The sequence below is a fragment of the Aptenodytes patagonicus genome, chromosome 5, assembly GCF_965638725.1.
Source record: "Aptenodytes patagonicus chromosome 5, bAptPat1.pri.cur, whole genome shotgun sequence".
Lineage (NCBI taxonomy): Eukaryota > Metazoa > Chordata > Aves > Sphenisciformes > Spheniscidae > Aptenodytes > Aptenodytes patagonicus.
In genome coordinates, this window is record NC_134953.1 from 13,800,096 (window position 1) to 13,819,369 (window position 19,274).

At 41.9% G+C, this 19,274-nt stretch overlaps 1 protein-coding gene across 1 annotated transcript; it reads right to left on the minus strand.

Annotated features, from left to right (window-relative positions):
* Window positions 1-135: 135 nt before the first annotated feature.
* ANKRD1 (ankyrin repeat domain 1) lies at window positions 136-8,666 on the minus strand. Its single transcript, XM_076338740.1, has 9 exons — window positions 8,558-8,666; window positions 6,771-6,950; window positions 5,031-5,168; window positions 4,833-4,940; window positions 4,068-4,166; window positions 2,820-2,918; window positions 2,577-2,675; window positions 2,313-2,411; window positions 136-1,067 (listed from the first exon to the last, which is right to left on the minus strand). Exons 1-9 carry the CDS (start codon window positions 8,582-8,584, stop codon window positions 957-959), a joined length of 960 nt encoding a protein of 319 aa, XP_076194855.1. The 5' UTR covers window positions 8,585-8,666; the 3' UTR covers window positions 136-956.
* Window positions 8,667-19,274: the final 10,608 nt, after the last annotated feature.

Sequence of the window (19,274 nt, forward strand, 5' to 3'; positions counted from 1 at the left end):
GCTAGCTGCTCTAGGCAGCTGAGACTTTTTTTTTTGGTTTTTAAGGATTTTACAGAGGCCAAGATGTGAACTTTCTTTAAAGAGAGACAGAATTACCTTATGCATGCTCACCGCTCCATAATCCACCCCAGCAAATAAAAAGAACCACTCTGTTTATTTAATCTGAAGTAGATCAGTACAAAATGTACAGAAAAAGCAGTACAAATTTACAAATATACATAATCTGGTTTTGCATTCTTCAATCATCAGAATTCACAGTAGTCTAGCTTAAAAAAATTCACATTCCTGATACTGTCTCCTCTCACCTTCATGACATTGCATCTGAGTCCCGCAGCCCAAACGGTTACGTGATGGTCGGAGCTCTGTCCTTGAGCTCTTTTATCGACCACGATTGCTAAACCTTCTGTAAACCCCATTACTCAACTGCTTCTTTAAATCCACTTGGCACCTCAGTACACCTCCTTCCATTGCTCTTCCACATATCGCCACTCGTTTAACGTACTATTTTAATAGTGAGAATTCGGCAGAGACAAGGGAACAGTTGCAAGTATTCGCTATTTAGAGCTATTGGAAGGCTTGAGGGAAGTTGCTAAAGTAGTTGGAAATACTGCCATCTAAGACAAAAGGATTTATGTTGCTAGCAAAGATTGTATTGGGATGTAAAGCTCTATTAAAAAAAAAGCTACAATAATATTGAGAATCATTAAAAATTACTTTTTAAATAAATAATAAATAGTAATAAATAAAGCTGTTTTAGAACCAGTGGAATTTTAACACTCAACCTGCCTTTTAAAATAATTTCTTTGCATGTTTGTTTGCAGTTTTCAGTGAAGGTACCTCAAATAATCCAGTACCATAAATATTTTCAATGAACATACTATGTTCAGGGCTATTTTCCTCCAGATTCATATGAAGCATTTAAAAGCAGCAAAAAGAGAGCGGTCTGGTTTCCCTCTTCAGAACTTGCCTAGATGGACGCTCTTATAGGAATTGTCTTTCAGGCTGTTGAATATCTCTTTGGTGCCGTTCTGCCACTGAAGAACAAGATCCATAGGGGTTTTCCCTTGCTGGTTAAAAAAAGCAGAGGAAGCAAGATTTAATTTCAGCCAGTGATTACCGAGTTCTTCATTCTTCCTTAAATATTTGTGCAGTGTGTCTGCCTGATGCGAGACCCTTCTGCGCACACAAGGTCAGACTAAGTCTCGCCTCCCTGAGACCTGAGTCCTTTCGCTCCACAGATCTAGTCCCAGCCCTGTTCAGACTCATGGTGAAATCTCCCCGTGTTTCAGTGAGTCTAAGCTGTAGTAGCAAATACCGTGACTAGCAGAGCATGCAGGTGTTTCTTTTGATCTAGTTTAAACTGATTAGAAATACATTTAGATGAAACCTCAATAAGCCACTTGTCTATTCAATGGAGGATTCAGGTAGGAGTTTGTACCGGTTTAATTAGGTTATGAACCACATCTAAATTAAACAGGAACAACTTTTGTGTGCAGACAAAGCCTGAGAGAGCAAGTCTTTGGGGCTGTACCTTTCATCGTTCTCGTACCCTGATGAGGGATAATGCCAGGAGCAGCCCTGCTTTGGAGAGCGTGGGCAGAGAGTAGGGAGTGCCAAGTGCTGCAGTGACTGGATTCTTCCTTGCCCTCTTAAGTTTTGATTGATTGTCAATCAAAAACATTGACTGGCATGGGTAAAACTCACTGTCCATCCCACCGCTGCTCGGTTTGGGGGAAAGGGGGCTGTGATGTGCTGTGTTTTAACAAGTGGTCACAGAGCTCCAGCAACGCATCTGCTGCGGTGGCTATGAGCAGAGTCAGGTGTGGGGCTTCTTCAATGGAAGCTTTGCTGAGCCACAGGGATTTGTTGCCCCATGGTCAGGTTAACAGCCAGTCATCCAGATGTAGTGCTTGGTCTTGCCATCGGCTGTGGCCTTAACAAAAAGGCGATTTCTCTCACTAGCTAAGATCTTTGTTGTCTCAGTGGTGGTTGAAGCCCAGGAGTTGTGCAGAGAGCAAGTGTCTGTACGTTACATCTTTTCAATATATGATATGTCTAATTAAAATAAATCACAGAAAGATGTGATGTTGTTTTAAGTTCTGGTTTTAGAAGAGGTACTGGTTTTTCCTCTTCTCCCTGACCTCCCCCAAGTTATACTTTCCCTGTGTCAGCTTTGCTTTAATTAACTCTGAAGTGATCTAATTAAGTCTGTTCACAATAGTCTCTCCTGGCCTTGAAACCTATGAAGCTGCTCTGAAGGGAAACTTATTCTAAGGCATTTTGAATTACTGCATTTTTTTGCTATTACTTACGCAGTTCTTTATAGTTAGATCCGCTCCATACAGAATCAGAAGCCTGATCATTTTGTAGCGGTTCAGCCTCACGGCGTCATGCATCGGCGTGTCTCCTTCCTAGAGGCAGGAGACATGGACCACAGCGTCAGTCCCGCCGGTCCAACGCCGCGGTCCAGCCCCAGCTGCGTAGCCGGGGATTTTTACAGGCAAGTGGAACTATCGAGGCAGGCAGCAGCGTGATGCTACCTGATAGCTGGCAGGTGAGAAGCTGTTGGTACTTACTCTGTCTCTGGCATTGAGATCGGCTTCGCAGGCGATGAGGTGCTCCCCGCAGTCATACTGACCTGTTCTCACAGCCACGTGCAAAGGGGTGCTGAGCAGCTGAGAGGTGGGAGGAGGAAGCAGTCAGTGGCATGGAACAGGTAAAGACCGCTTCAAGAACGGCCGCCAAAAATGATCTACTTGGAGTAAGGGTCAGCTTTTCATCTCCAGTTTAAAAAGCTGTGGAGTCCCAGAAGCACGTACCTTGTCTCTTGCATTTCTGTTTATCCCTTTGTCCAGTAAGAATTTCAGCACATCCAGGTTCCCCCCCCGGCACGCCCAGTGCAGGGCTGTAGATTCAAGCTGCAGCAGGAAAAATAAATGGACAGTAATTTAATTCATCATTATATTTTAAAAATTTAAACCATTTTGATCAAATTTCTAAATTAATCTGAAATCATTTTCATGCAATTTAACCTAAAGCACTCCATCGTGATCACTGAGTTGTTTCTAGTAACAGCTTTTCTTATTTTGCCCTAATTTCTGTAGTACCGCAAGTTTCTCACTCTTCACACTTGCTGCATATTGCTCTTAAAGACAGAGATCTTGGCAACGCTGCTGTGAGAGAGGATGTGTTTTGTCCATTCTGTGAACTTAGAAGTCATCTTTAGACAGACAGGTATGATTTTTCTGGCTGGTATGTGCTAGTTAGTATTTTTCATTCAATGCCTTTTGGGTTCTAAAATGCACAGAAAATGAAGCTCAAGGGAAAGAATAGTTCTCTCTTTTAAAAAAAGACCCAAACTTATGCAGAGCCACAAAGTGAATTAGAATCCTTCTCCCCTAAAGGGTTCAGTTTCTCTGCGCTCAGCTCCGCCAGGAGGGGTGGAATGTCCCTTGAAGGTCTTGCTCTGCCTGTCGTTCCTCCTGTTTCTTACACTCTCCACGAGCACTGCTGAGTTAAGCGAGGGGGAGCAAGGCTGGCTGGTTCCAACTGTTTAGCAAAGGGACGAAGAGCTGGGAGCAGAGAAGCAAAAAAACCCAAACAGCTGCAGAAGCTATCGATGCTCAGCTACCCTCGTGGCCAGCGTTCCAGAGGATACTGGGGTCTCTCCCGAGCGCAGCCTTGAGATCCCGGTGGAGAATGAACGCATTGCCCTGAGCCCTGGAAACATGCGTGGGACAGTGGTATCTCCACCACCTGCTAGCAGGCTGAAGTGGTAGCCTGACCTCAGCCCTCTTACCCTACGTTAGGCTCTGTTGTTTGTGGCAGTCTACTGGCCAACGTGTTCCTCCGCTTCCTGTGTTTTCCAGCAACCACTTTGGCAAAGGGAGGCAGACACCCCCTCCTGAAACCTCTTCTCAACAGTGTTATTTTAAGGATAAACTTACAAGACGATGTAAGGCCTTTTAATGCTCCTCTTTTATGAGAAGCACTTCTGTAAGTGCTTCTCTTGGCACTTATAAAACAATGAGCAGTTTTTTGAAAGACGTGTAAGTCGATGTGCATACCATGTCTTTCTGTTCAAGCCGGGCTCCAGCTTCCACCAACTTTTTCACCACTTCTAGATGTCCTTCAGAGCATGCCCTGTGCAGTGCAGTGCGTTTGTACTGGCAATTAAAACAGTGCAAAGTCAGATATTAAATATAGCACAAAGAGATATCTTTAAATCTTTTCTCCCTACCTCCCTAGGATGATGGCAAATACATACTTCATGCTGATTCATTTTCAAGAGCTAATACTTTTGAGACCTGAAATCTGCTAAATTTTAATAGCATCCTGATAGCTGAGAGCTGCCTACCCAGCATTTTAAAGGGTGTGAGAAATATCTGCAGCATGGCATTCAAATTTAAAATGATGCCTGTTGAGTTCCCCCATCCAACATGCTACGCTGCATTTTGCAAATGCAGCTTATGCATTATGGAGTAGGAGGGCAGGCAGCATCACTTTCTTTGTTGTTCTGCAGACAAATTTCTTGCCTGTTCATCTGTAGCGTTGGAAGACCACCTGCTACAGAAAATCAGGGTTTCCTGGGCACCAACAACTTTCTTTTAAATATTAAGATTCTTTTGAGGTAATATTACTTTGAAGGGTCTGAATGGCCCCATGATCACTAGAAAACTCAATATACCAAACTTCCAGCGTTTACTTACTTCCCTCCACCCTTTTTTCTCCTCAGAAGTGTGGAAGCTACAAAACCTAGTGGTAAAAGTTACTTTTGCTCTGTAATAACCTCTCTTCTGTAGCAGGCTTTGCAGTAAGAAGGAAGATTGTACCTCATCACAGACATTTGGATCCCCTTTGTCTGACAGGTATTTTTCAATTACTGGCAACTTATTCTCCAATGCAGCTCTAAAGAATGTGGGTATATCCACTGGGCCTGCCTGACGGAAAGAAATATACAGGGCGTAAGTGCGTGTGGTGCAAAACCCCATCAGTGCTTTCCCAGAAGAAGGTACTTCAAAATAACTTACAATAACTGCTGGTTCAGGTTCCTTTAAAACGGGAGCTTTAACTTTCTTGCATTTTTTCTTCTTCTTCAGCTGAATAATTTTTTCAAGATCCTCCAAGTTTTCAAGTTTTGACCTCTCCTCTAATTTCTTCTTCTTCAGCTGAAACAAATCAGGGAAGCCCGTAAGTTGAGCTGAGTGTGACCACCTCTCCCTCTCAGAGTGGAGGACATTGTGTGCTACTATTCAGCTGAATTCAGTTAAGACTGGATGAACTTTGAAATAAGTTGTCTTTTTTTTTTTTTTTTTTTTACAGCTAGGACTAATTGACCATTAGAATAAGTTACTAGGTGTGTGAGAAATTCTACATCATCTATAATTTTTCATACACCATTGGACCTCTTCCTAAACGCTGCTTCAGCCGTATGTTGCGGGATAGATAGCATAAATTTTTGGTCTGTGCTAGGCCAGGAGTCAGAGCAGCACTGTATTTCCTTCTGGCCCAACAACTTAAGAAACATCGTGTGCAGCTTAGGAGGGCTGGGAAGCCCCTGCAGTTTTAACTGATTTCCACCAAGTGTTTTGCCTTCAACCACTTTTATGATGCAGCCTCTGATTTCTTGTAACTTAATCCTCTTTGATGAAAAATAAACCCTTAAGTGAAAAGCAAGGTTTATACTGATTTTAGCATTTCAGTCAGTAAGTGTTACATTTCAGTAAGCTACAAAGAATGTCCCCAGTATCCTCGGAGAAGCAGTTCAATAAATGTTTAAGACTTCTTTGAGCCTGCTTGTAAAAAGCATCCCTTTATGAAGTCAGTATGGGGCACTGCTAACATCAAGGGCAAATGCGTTGCCTGAAGGGCCAAGATCTTGGGTACCATGAGGTGTCCTTGACTTCAGAAGGGGGATTCACAAACAAGGGGTAACTCAAGGTGAATACACGTGACAGATTCTGTCCCATGGTATCATTAAAGGTAAATATATTGGTGAGACCCTGTCATATGGTATACATTTTTTTCAGCTGAATTCTTATTCAAGTTATTTCCACCTCTTCTTTTTATTGTTCTCTGCACTTAGGGTTTGATCTTTAGATCATTGTCTTAATGGCCAGCTCCCCCCAGTTTATATACTGAGCATGACATCACATGGTATGGAATACCCCTTTGGCTAGTTTGGGTCAGCTGTCCCGGCTGTGCCCCCTCCCGGCTTCTCGCTGGCAGGGCATGAGAGGCTGAAAAGTCCTTGACTTAGTATAAACACTGCTTAGCAACAACTAAAACATCGGTGTGTTATCAACATTGTTCTCATCCTAAATCCAAAACACAGCACTGTACCAGCTACTAGGAAGAAAATTAACTCTATCCCTGCTGAAACCGGGACAGTTAGTTATTTTTGGTGGCAGTCATTAGGTGTGCAAGCTGAAGGTGTCTTACTGGTTATGTTTGTTCCCCCCTTGCTGACAGCTAGCAGCAGGTGACTCTGGGCAGGAGGGAGCCCCCAGGGTTTCAGTCAGACATTGTAGGGGGAGTTTTGGGTTCTGCTTCACAGTGTTACTGCCTGCATCCATAGGGCTACAGGAGTCAGCAGATCTCCATGGCCTTCAATGGACTTTAGACCAACCTCCTTTGGTAGTGATCTCCCAAGGGTTTATCTAGCTCACCATGCATGTATTTCTAACTTAGAAAGAGGCAAAACGTCAAGGGCTGCAGCAGAAAGTGCACACAGGATGATAAAAAGCCAAGCACAAAACCCAAGAGCCTACCTCTGCTTCTAGTTTTTTCTCCTTCTCATAAGCCAGATCACCTCGGGTCAGTGAGTGTTCAGAGACCGTCTTTAGGTCCTCCTGCTTCTCTAATCTTACAGCAGCTTCATACTCTCCATTTTTGAAGTCCTCAGGGAGGAAGCTGCCAGTCTCTTTATCATCAGCTTTCTTCCCAGTCACCTGTAAAAGCAAGCATGGTATAATATAAGCAGCAGTTTCATGACTGCAGTAGCCACCCCCTGGGAACATGGATTACCTAGAGGCTAATTACATGTCATTCCTGTCCTGCTCTAGGAGCGTGTGACAGACAGAGTGCAGACCTCATTCAGCCTGTGCCTGGATTAACTGTGTATGTGAACGGCTAGAGCAATCTCGCTTGCAGGCAGATCTCCCGCACCCACACAGCAACCCCCCTTTGGTATCTTCAGGGCTTGGGTCAAGACCCATGAGGCCAACTCACAGCCTGACTCCCTGCTTGGCTGGGGCTGAGGTGCGGCTGTACTGACAAAAGCCAGTGAGTTGGGAAGAGCATCTTTTTTGTTTGGGGTTTTCTTGTTCGTTCACTTGCCAGCATGTGTCAGAGTCTTCAGAAGCCTGTAAAAGGCTGTCGTGAAAAGAGCCACCCCGAGCAGCCACCAGCACCCTGCGAGTGTTGAGCAGGGGAACTGAGCGGGTGGAGTGGGAGGAGAGGCCTTCTCCCTTGGGACCTTACAGTTTTATTGAAATACATCCAGTGCAGTTAAATCGGGCTGCTGAGTAATTTCAAGGCTGGTTTTACCCATTGCTGTCAGTACCAAAGTCCCCATTTATAGCACTTGGCAAAACAGCAGAAGGTATTTCCTGCGCAGAAGCTATGTCATGCTGTGCAGCAGCACAGCTTTCAATAGCTTTTGGAAATATTTCTGATGCTCGATTAAGTGTGTACAAAGAGATAACTTGTTAAACTTAGTAGAGGCTGTTGTGTATTTTGAGAGTGCTTCAGTAAATTAGTGTCCTAGACTGCCTTTCCATTCAATCACCTTGTAAAATTGTGTTTGTTACAGAGTTTAACACTAGAGAAACTGCCAGGGCCTGGCCAAAGAATTTAAGACAGCATTAACTAGTTAGGCTGTACGGCAGTTGCATCTTAACATAGCCACCTGGGAAAAAAAAGCAATTTCGGTATAATCTTCCAGTGTTTTACTGGATCATTGCTGTTTTCGCAGTTTATTGATCAAATCAGATATTATTAGTCTGAACCCTGCAGTGGAATGTCTGGTTTAGACATTATTTTTCAAAGGCTTGTTACGCCATGAACAGCAGTGGGTGTAAGAGCTGTTAGTTTAGTATTAGAAAAAAATATTGTTACTAAACTGTTAGTTTAGTATTAGAAAATACTTTGGTTTCCCTGCATTGATACCTCCTCCCAGTCCCTTACTAGATTGGAATTACTCAGTGTGATCATAAACTTAACACCTTCTAAAAAAATAAAAATGAAAATCAAGGTCAAAGGAAAATACACGGTTAAATCTCGGTCAGTCTCTTCTTCCTGGTGAACCATGTTCTGATGCAAAATCCCAACAGCTATGTAGTTGTATCAGTGGTGAGCCCCCTTCCCAAGGAAAAGTTAAAGTGAGACTATAATAGGGTATCATACAGTGCGTACAGGTTTTGCACCTAGAGCACGGCAGTGCTGGTAACCTGCCAAATCACCTCAGCGATCCACAAAGGTTGTTTCTCTCTGCCTGGTATAACGACAGTCTAGAAAGAAAAGTGATTATGAATAAATGAAAGAAGGTTGTACCTACCAGCTCTTCGACTTTCATCATCATCATATTTGCCAGCGTTTGAAGGCTGTACTCCCGTATGGCTGAAACGCCCAAGAGCTCAAGCCAGCTCTGCAGGGACCACCACGCTAGCTTTGCTTATATATCTTTGGGAGAACTGTGCTTGAATGAGATAATCTTCCAACCTGGGAATCCAAGTATGTCCCTTGGGCTTGCCAGCTGAGAGGTAGGCTCGCGCTCATTCCAGACATGTTAATGAGCCAGATCTGGTGTCGAGGCAGGGAGGGGGGCGTCAGTTGGGCGAGGAAGGGTGAGCCTCACAGTCTAACCACACCGAGTATGTGAATCGGAATGAAATGTGAGCTCATCGTTCCTTTGGCAATGACTGCACGGCTCAGCAATGCGAGTCATTCTGTGTTCCCAGTGCCCACTAGGACAGCTGTCTGTTGATATAGCATTATAACTTCATCTTCTTTTTTTTTTTTTTTAATTTTTTTTTTAAACTGACATTCAGATGACTGTAAGACACTGGAAAGGGTAAGCGGTTTATGTACAATACTTGTAGTAATATCTTCCTGATAGATGGATTATGACCCCTTAAGTCTCGGAAAGTCATTCTTTTCATTGCTATTTATTCTTGGATGATAAACAGTTTTAGGGGAAAGGATTTTTGTCATCATGATGGCAGTCTTCTATATTTGTTGGAAGGAATTCTCTGAAGGGATTACTAAGCCAGAATGATGTCTCTGGTGCTAAAAGGGCCTATGACATGATAAGTTACAATCAGCGTAAGATCTCAAAATGACAAGCTTTGCATTTTTCTGGGACTTTGTCAGTGATCATAAGCAGAATAATAAATTATGTCCTATTACGCCAAAAAAAAAATTAAAACTAATACTGTTTTCTCAGGCAATATTTTCCTTTTGGGTATGAGAGAATAGGGGCACAGAAGTGATTTGTTAATTTTTTGACATAAGACGGGATACAGACAAATATATACAGATGATGTGTGCGTTTTGGGGAAAAGGAGTTATTGAGTCCTTTGGAAAAGCTTTTCTTGTGCCGTGAATCAGAGTAGCCTGGAAGCAGGAGAATGAACACCAGCAGAAGGCAATGTTATAAAAGGAAGATGCACTAATCTTTGCATTTAAAGAGTGCGGATAAATGCCAAGAAAAATCAATTCTGTCATTCTGCAATGCTTGGAGTTCCTGTCTGGTGAGGTACAAGCCTGGCTGTAGGCATCCAGGTCACCTGGCTGAAATGAATACAACCGCTCAGGTGCTTCAAGTACAACGTGTACATAAGTGCTTCACCAAATCAAGAGCTAACTATCTTGGGTGTTGTTTATATCATTAGCATCATTAGCATGCTGCGTTCCTGACACTGACCTTTCAAGGTGTCTCCTCTGAACTATCACCCAGTAATCTGAGTACATCCAAACTTGTCTTCTGGTGCCCATCATACCTATGCCCTCCCTTTCCCTGAAATGAAGCTGGACATCAGGTGGCTCCTTCACTGCTTAGAATATATATGACATTAGAGGATGAGCCCCAGAACTAAAATAGAGTATGTGGCAGCAAGAGAACCTTTCAGAACATTTTTTTTCCAAACCGAAGTACAGCCACGATATCATTCCCCCAGAGTGGTATGTCCTGAATTACACTGCCAGCCTTTTTTTCACAGCAGTTTTGTACTCCTGCTATATGTCTCTATAAGAGGCAGCTCAGTTCGGTTTTTTCTTGTTTACAAATGTGCTGTAACAGCTTATCTCTGTCTGGTTTGTTCTGTGATGCTTATTTGGGAGATTGTCTAGAAATCCACAGCCCTAACAGGACGGCTGCAAAGACCGCTTCTAGTTTAGTGGAAACAGATCACAGGGAAGAGAAATTTAGGGGTTTGCTTTAAGAACAAAAACTGTTTAAGCAGCTGTCAACTACCTCTGGCCCCACTGTATTTGAAGCTTACTTTTCCTTTTATTTGCTTTCCTTTTTTTTTTTTTTTTAAACAGCCTTTACTTTTCCTTTTTGTTTTGCTTTCCCTTTTTTTAAACGCCCTGATATATAAGACTGACTCAGCAAAACCTAAACTGGAAGGTTTAAGTGGATAGATCTTCCTCTGCAAATGGTATGTAAATTCAGAGCCAGAGTAGCTTTACAGTAAACCTCAGTGCTCTGAGGGGAAACACAAACCCACTTCTCACATCATGAGTGCTACCAAAATAACCCAGCTTATTTAGAGATAACTCAGTAATTATCTTTAAAACATCCCGTCCCTGATGACTAAAAGAATAATAAAGAATAGAAAAGAACCTTCCTTGATTATTCTGAGATTCTGTGTAAGAAGGGTGGCGCACAGAAACCCACTTTAACCAAAGGCTGCAATCTAAATGAGCCTAATGGTAAATGCTTTTAAGCTAAATGTCATGTAAACCAAGGTAACCCTACTGAAATAGTAGAAATGCACTGATTCATATCAGCTAAGAGTCTTGGCCGGATGCTTATTGCTGTTGCTTAATATTGGAGGGGGAAGTAATATAATGAGCTTGCAACCTTGTGCTGGACTGTAACCACTTAATCACCTTTCAACAAGTGATTTCTCGTTAAGGTGGTAGTAGCAGATGGTCAGTGGGAGATGTGTAACGGGAATCTGAAAAACTCTTGCCACTCCGCTAAAGGATAAGGGCAGAGCAACGATCTGCAAGGTGTAAGGCAATGGGATATTGTCACAAAAAAACTTCACGGAGAAAAACACAAAAGGGCAGTAGGCTCAGCATGACAGAGAGAAAACTATATGGCATACCCTGTTCCCTGCTATCAAAAGAGAAATTGTCTGAATAGTGTAAAGAATTTTTGTAATTAGTTTTTTAAAGAGGTTTATGGTAGAGTGAAAGCATTATGTGTGATACAGATGGTATTGCCGCCTCCTGTCAAGTGTATTACTATCATGTTTTCAATGCCATCGCTGCTGTACTCGGCTGTCTTACATTTTCCAGCACTCTGCCCTTGGCTCCGTCCTTGCATCCGAAGATGTTGACCTTTGGCATGCCATTGTGCCTGGCTGTCTCTGTCCGTCTCCTGCTGCTAAATAAGTAAAGGTATGAAAAAATCAGTGGCTGGGGAGCGGTTATGCACCTAAGAGGGTATTAATCCAGCAAACCATGTTCCATGTGTGTGCAGTCAGGGATAAACTCATATCCAAGGTACACATAAGAAGCAGTAACCCATAGCTTACTCCTCCTGGATTAGTGATCTGTTGGTATGTAATGGTTTGTTTATTTCTCAGTATGTGTGAGTATCCAGCATGCCTTACATACATCCGCATACAACAGAGCAGTAAATAATAGTATATTGCAAGAACTGTATTTGTTTCCTCCTCTTTTTTAGCTGCTTGTTTTCCCTAAAAGGCAGGAAGCACTTTTATTTGTCTAACAGATACTCTTCGGTATTTATTGGCAAAAAGCAGTTTGGGTATGAGTTAACTATAATATGCAAATTATACCACTCATGCTCTAACTTTTTCAACATAGCGATATATATGTTTGTCTGGTTTTTCTAAAGTGATCAGGGAATTGCTACATCATCTGTTTAAAACAACTTGGAGACTTCTTATCAATGTATATTTTTGTGTATAAAACTGCTAAAGAGAAACACATTGTCTCCTTAGAGAAAAAAAAACCCAAAACTGTTTCACCTAGGAATAGAAAGTTAGTTTTAAGTACAAAACTAGAATATGAGAAATTATTAAATTAAAGGATAAGGCTATAATTTCATTTCTTCAGATCAGTTGTTATCGAAGAAACAAAGAAGTCATAGCCTGGCAGGTTGCTGGTCTGGCCAGCACAGTCCTCTGGTGTCAAATCCCAAACCAGCAATGAGTCAATAGTTGCATCACTTACTGTAGGGCTTAAAAAAACCTTTCCTCAAATGACGTTAGGGTTGAGGATTTCACATAATAGAAAAAAAAAACAACTGTGATTTCTGTTTAAAAAACAAGGGATTTGGATTTATCTGAGGCCTTGAGCTTTATCATGATGGCAGACGCGTGAATCTGGCTAATTCACCCTAATGGGTCTCAGTTAACAAGCACGCGCAGCAAAACACACCAGAAGGTTTGTTATCTGTGGTCAAGTGGGTTTATCTGCTGGCTACTTGGCCTTCCTTGTCAGCAGTATAGGTCAAGGTCCTGCTGCTCCAGCACACCTGTGCTGCTGCTCTGTTCACCTAACCTCTGACTACCTTTTTGTGTGGTCAAGGAAGTACAATATTCCCTCAGCTGCTGCAAAAAGGCTTTTCTGTATCAATGCGGAGTTGTCTAAAAGGTTTCTGCCATCCATGAATACTCCAGAACACCTCCAAGTCAGTCAGGAAAGGAAAAGTGCTTAAAGAAGAGAACTGCAGAAGAAGTTATTATCCTCACAGGGAGAGCATGCCTGCAAATCCTGGTCACTTGAGTCATGATCCAACAGGTACCTATGCTGGCCAACTGCTCTGCAGTAAAGCATAGCCAGTGCTTTTGACTGGCAGCAAGGGAGAATTCAGCTTCACTCCAGAGAAGCTGTGACATTTTTAAACTATATTTTCATTTTGAATTTCACATTGTCTAACTTAAAGCCTCCAGTTATAGAACCTTGCTATACCTTTGCCTGAAAGCTCCTAAGTGCTCCCTCTCATGCCAGTAGTGCAATGCCTTTTTGCTGTGTAAATGTAAGGGGATGCTATAGTTTTGGGTGATACAAACATCCCTCTGAAATGCTGCATAGCATGCGCAGGACTGTTCCTTGTTTATGCAGAAAAAGTTCAGGTCCTAGCTGTCCTTCTCTCCACTTACGTAGCAGAAGTAGCAGCTCAGGAGACACAGGAGGGCTCCGTCGGGCAGCAATGCCAGACTTCATGGGCTGTTCATGAGGGAGCGATGGTCACTTGCAACTGGCTGCTTCAGTTTTGGGAATTCCACTCTGCAAAGGTGGCAAGTTTTGTGTGGGGCTGCTTACCAGCGGCGGCCAAATAACATCCAACCGTTGCTTTTCCCTGTAGCATTACATTACAGCACATGTTGAAGTAGTTATCTAACAGGATTCCCAAATCGGTCTCCAGGCAGAGTCGACCAAATTGCAGTCATAACATGCGATAACAGGGAGGACCTTGGGAGGTCGTCTAGTCCAAGTTTCTGCTCAAAACAAGGTCAAAATTTAGTTCAGGTAAGGTGGCTCAGGGCTTCATCCAGTCAGATCTTGAAAACCTCTAAGGATAGAGATTTCATAACCTCCCTGGCCATCCTGATCCAATGCCTGAGTATCCTCATAGTGGGTTTTTTTCCCTGTATACAGTTGAAACTTCCCCTGTTTCAATTTATGATCACGGTCTCTCATTCTGTTCCCATAAACCTCTGTAAAGAGCCTGGCTCTGCTTTCTTTGTAACCTCCTTGTAGGCTGCTTTTAGTTTCCCTGAAACCTTGTCTTCTCCAGGCTGGACAAGTCCAGTTCACCCAGCCGTTTCTTACACGGTAAGTGCTCCAGCCCCCGACCATCTTGGGACTGATTTTACATCATTGTTTGGACACGTGATGAAAATACTAAATGATGTTGTACCAGGAACTGATCCTTGTGGGAATCTGCTGGAAATAGTTCCACTTGTTACTCTCACCACTTTGCGTATCTGTCAGTGAGCCAGCTTTTAGTTCTTCCAAAGTGCATCCTTTTAATTCCATATAATGCATGCTTTTTAATCATACCAACACATGCCATGAAATGAAATGCTTTGGCAAGACCCAAGTAAACTGCATTAACGCGAATGCTTCTCTCAACCAGACCTTTCATCCTGTGGAAAGAGACTTGTTTAAAAAGATCCGCTTTGCAGCCAGCCACATGGATTGGCATTCGTTGCATGTAACGTGTCCAATTCTTTCTTGATAAAGCTTTGGTTAACCCTTCCCCCTGTTTTCCTGGCACCAAGTCAGGTCAGCCTGCCTGTTGTTCTCTTTCATCATTTTCAGCCAGCCAAAATATCTTGGGAGCTAAGGAAAAACAAAAAGGAGCTTCTCTGCTTTACTGGCACTGAGGTTGGCCTGTGAGATCTTTGGATGCAACCCAAGCGGATGCTCTACCTCAGGGAGGTTCCTGCATGTTGTGAATAAAAGGGAGCTCAGGGAATAAAGGTGAGAAAGAATCAGATAGATTTTGCTTAAAAATATGAGAATATTTTCATAGAATATTGATTTTGTAATCTCTTAGCAAAACAATAGTATGTCACAACACTGGTGTAATACGTGCACTCAGGCATAGCAGCCTCTCTCTTTCTCATTTATTGAAACCGTATCCTCTATAATGTTAGAAACAGGTTGAGGAGATTTTGAAAATCGCTATTACCTGGAAAAAACAACCCTTTTATGGTTTGGGGTGTTTTTTTTTGCTTTTAACATATTGCAATTAAAATGTAAATGCATAAATCTGCTTTGCATTAAATTTGCTGAAAAGCTTTTCCCCCCCTTTCGTGAGATGAGGTTTCATTGGCAATGAGATATTATTGGATTTGTATCCAAGCTATTTTTAACAAATATCTCCTTTGATTGCTGTAATACCAGTGAGGGTGGAAAAGCACTGATGCAACTTTGGAATTACGTTACAGCATATTGTGTTGGTCATCCTCTTGGGGCTAGAGGGTAAGTATTTCTGTGACTGCAAACACAGATAGAAAAAATAAATTTTCTCTTTTTTATCAATTTGTTACAGGTACAGTGCATATACTAAAATTGCAATTTGAGTTTAATTTTAGAGAAGAGTAATTAAAAACCAAACAAACAAAAAAAACCCCAAACCCACCTTTTCCTCTAAAGTATCATAATCAGAAGCAAATTTATGTCAGATGATGAACTTGGAAAAAACCTTGTGCCTTTCTGTGATACACAGAAGTTTTACAGGAGTCTGTTACGACACTTTGGCATGGGATTTCTGTATTCTGTTTTATTTCAGGAGAAAATGTAGGGAATGCATGAAAAAGGAGGAAAGAGGAGTGAATGATGGCTTCTCTGAGCCTGCAAGCTGCAACGTATTCATCTGCAGGTACTATTTTTAGTAACTTGTTATTTCACAAGAGAAAATACCAAAAATTTCCCCCATAGTTATTTTATCTCAGCACAGACATCTTCACACCAGAGCCAGTTGGATAAGGAGACCATAGGGTAGGCCTTTTCCCCCCAAAATCTGTTGTTATCCAAATTAAGGAGCTAGAAAGGTCACTAGGCTGTGACTAGCCAGTTCTTGCTGAGGCTGTACTAAGCCCATACTCTGCCCATATCTAACTCACATTCCCTGTAAGAAATTTTCTATGAGCTTTGCTTTTTTTCTTCATGTATTTCTGGACTACCTGTGTGCCGAAGCCAGCGTAGGGGTAGGCTGTCCTCACTATACATGATACAAACACCAGGGAGAGCCGCCTCTTTCCTCCCCTCAGGGCATCGAGCGGGAGGATACAGGACAGCATTAATCCAGATGAAACGCTGAATTTCATGGTGTGAAGAAATGTAAAATCAGGCAGATACTTTCCTTTTTCTGATGCGTACAAGAAAAAAAAATCAAGAAAGCAAGAGCACTGCAGGGCATTCTCATTTATATTTGCCCAACTTTTCAGACGGCCAAGGGTTCTCATTACGTGACCACAGAAGTGAATACATTCAGTGATGTTCCTGTCTGAACGGAAAGAAGAGGCCACTGCCTTCTCCAGCACTGGGTCAGACCACTGTGTTGTCTTTATTTCAAGTGAGTGGCCATTCAATTCTGGTGAGTAACCTTATGCTTTTGTATCACGTTGCATAATGAGGAGGGGAAAGGGCATTGCTTTCCCGCTTAGCAGCACGAGTGGGAGAACTGGTCTGGAGGGAAATAAGAAATCACCCGGATCTTTGCAAAGAAACTGCAACTGTGAAACATAGCACAGTTTTGGCTAGTTATTTTGTTTTCTTCATAAAGTCCCTCTGCAATTTTTAGTTTTGGCAGAAAGCGGAAGAGAAATATTGAAACATGTCATGTCCGTCTAAATTCCTGAAGCGAGGAAGTATAGGACATCTCAGATTGACAACAACTTTGTCTGATTTCCAGCCCAAATAGGTCTAGAAAAACTTTTTCCTTTCCTTTTCAATGTTCTTGAGCCTTATTTGTCAGAGGTCAAACTCTTAATTTGCACGTGCTTGCTCGGCATGCCAGACTGCTGAGTTTGTAGCCACGTACAGATGAATTTGTGGTTATCCTTGCAATTTCCTATGGGGTTCCCTCTTTTAGTGTTTGATCATAGAAATCGGGAGAAGATTTTTCCCTCTCTTTTGAGGGGGAAAAAAAAGATTCAGTTGAGAGGTATATGATGTCTGTCACCTCCTATCAGAAATCCCTACTAAGTGACCTAGAGACCTGTTGCTTTGATCAAAAGTCAGTCAATCAATAAATCAGCAACAAGAGAGAAAATATATTCCAAAAATAAAGCACTGCCACATGCTTTGAACATCTACCCAGCAATAAGAATGTTATTGGTGTATTCTACATCCTACAATGGTCATTTAATTTTTGAGGGCTACTGCCATGTGCAGCCTCTGTCCCAGAAGCACAAACATAGGGACTTCAAACACTGAATTTGTGATACCACCTCTAGTAAAACTTGAAGAAATGAATCCCAAGAGTATGCATCCATGCTCCCCTCAGCTTAATGCCTCAGATTTCATGGAAAATTGTATAGCTTAGTGCTGATGAGGTTAGAAATGATGCTGCTTTCACTAGGGATTTTTGAGGGAGGAAGAGAACCACATTCTGTATCAACCATAAATTGTTGATGAGAGGACGAAAGCATCTTCGCATCGGAAATGAATGTTTGGTAGAATGAGCTCTCAAGGCATTACAGTATCATTCCCAGGAACACACATAGCTATGAAGCAGACCTCCAGCCTGTTGAACCACATGAGTTAATTCCAAGTAAAATATTAGAACTGTCAGTGCCAGTTGACTGAGAAAGTCAAGTCAACTACTAAATGCACCTTGCAAGTGCAGAGGACTTTCTACTTATGATTTGCACAACCAGGAACTAGTGGGAGAAAATGGTAGATTTTTACCTTCAGATGAAAAATGCGTAGATGAAGCAGTTCCTGGATATGAAAACATAAGGCTGTAATGCCAGATTTTACTTTTACTGTCTGAACAAATTTTTCAGAAATGCGGAATAGTCATGTGAAGGTGATTTTTCCAAAGACATAATTTCTAGACAACTGCAGCATTAAAATGCTCAGATTTGGAGAAGTCCTATCCTTTCTGTTCTGAAGCAGCATCAAGCACCTGCAAACACTTCTGCAGTCCCAGAGCCACTGAAGAACGCGTGTTGGGTTGCCTGCTTTTCTGATGCTGAAAGGGAACAGTCAAAATGCATCTTCCCACACTAGCTGTAAGTTAACAAAAAAAAAAAAGCAACCTTCACATTTCATATAAGATGATGGAAGGATATTCACATTTGTAGTAACATGACTTTACTGCTTAATTTTCCACTGACCTTTCAAAGAACTACTTTTTTTGCTGTGCTGCATAAGCAGTAGTGTGCATGTATGCATTACGTTCTAGGGCAAGAAGTGGTTCTAGAAAATGGGTGAAAGCAAATCCAGTTTTGCTTTTCTCTTCTTTATTACAAGTTGGTAAATACTTAGCTAGCATAGCTAGCAACTCAAGGAAAGCAGCAGCCTTGCTGCCTGATTATCTCTTTGCCATTTTGCTGCAGCATGTCACCTAGTCTAAAACTGACACCACCCCCCTGCCAAGCCCATGTCCCATAACAGAACTCTTGGTGCATGCATAAAAATAATGACTGTGTGTTTATTTGGTGGCTGGTTGTAACAGAATGAAGACATTGAAAAAGCTGTCTTTATCCCTGGGTGCCAGAAGTCATTCATAAATAAAAGTAGAAAAAAACATACCTTGAATAAGGGGTTAAAATGTAATTTTTTTATTTTAATTACAGCTGTAATTTGAGAATGGCACGTATTAATCTCTTATCAAAGCACTCTATTTTTCTTTGATCTAACTATAATTTATTGAGAGCAGTTGCCTCAGGTATCTATAATCCTGCTTTAAATCCCTCTATGCATTCCACTCTGTTCCAGGCTGGCCTTTTTCCATCCAGCGTGGTGAATGTATTCTCCCTTTTGTTTGTATGTGCATCTCCCATTTGTCTCCGTTGGAGTTACAGTCACTCACATACACATAAACACTCCCTTCAAGTGTATGCTTTCTTTGTATTTTGTTTCACACATTCATTAATTAATATGATGATTTGCTACCCAGGAAGATCTCAGCTGTCTATATTAACAGAGCCTTCAGAATGTGGAGAAAAGATAAACATTTTCTTGCTTGTTATTGTCTAAGAATAATGGCAGGGACATGTGGTAGCAGCTTTCACAGAGTGATAGTGTTTTATTGACATCTATATGACATTTTTATAAAAGATTTAAAAAAAGATTAAAAGGGAAAGTTTTGAACCTCAGACTAAGAGCTGGAAAATGGGGTAACCTCTGCCACTTGTAAATGCCAATGCAAGTGGGCTGGGCAATTTTGAAGCAATCCCATAGTCGTTCCGTACTTGCAGTGAAGTGCCGGTCTTCCTTACACACATAAGGCATTTTGCATTCATGGACTGTCCCAAAGCCATTGACCTGGCACAGAAGCACTCCAGTGAAATGTACACTTCTGAAAACGGTATGTAATACATTCAGAG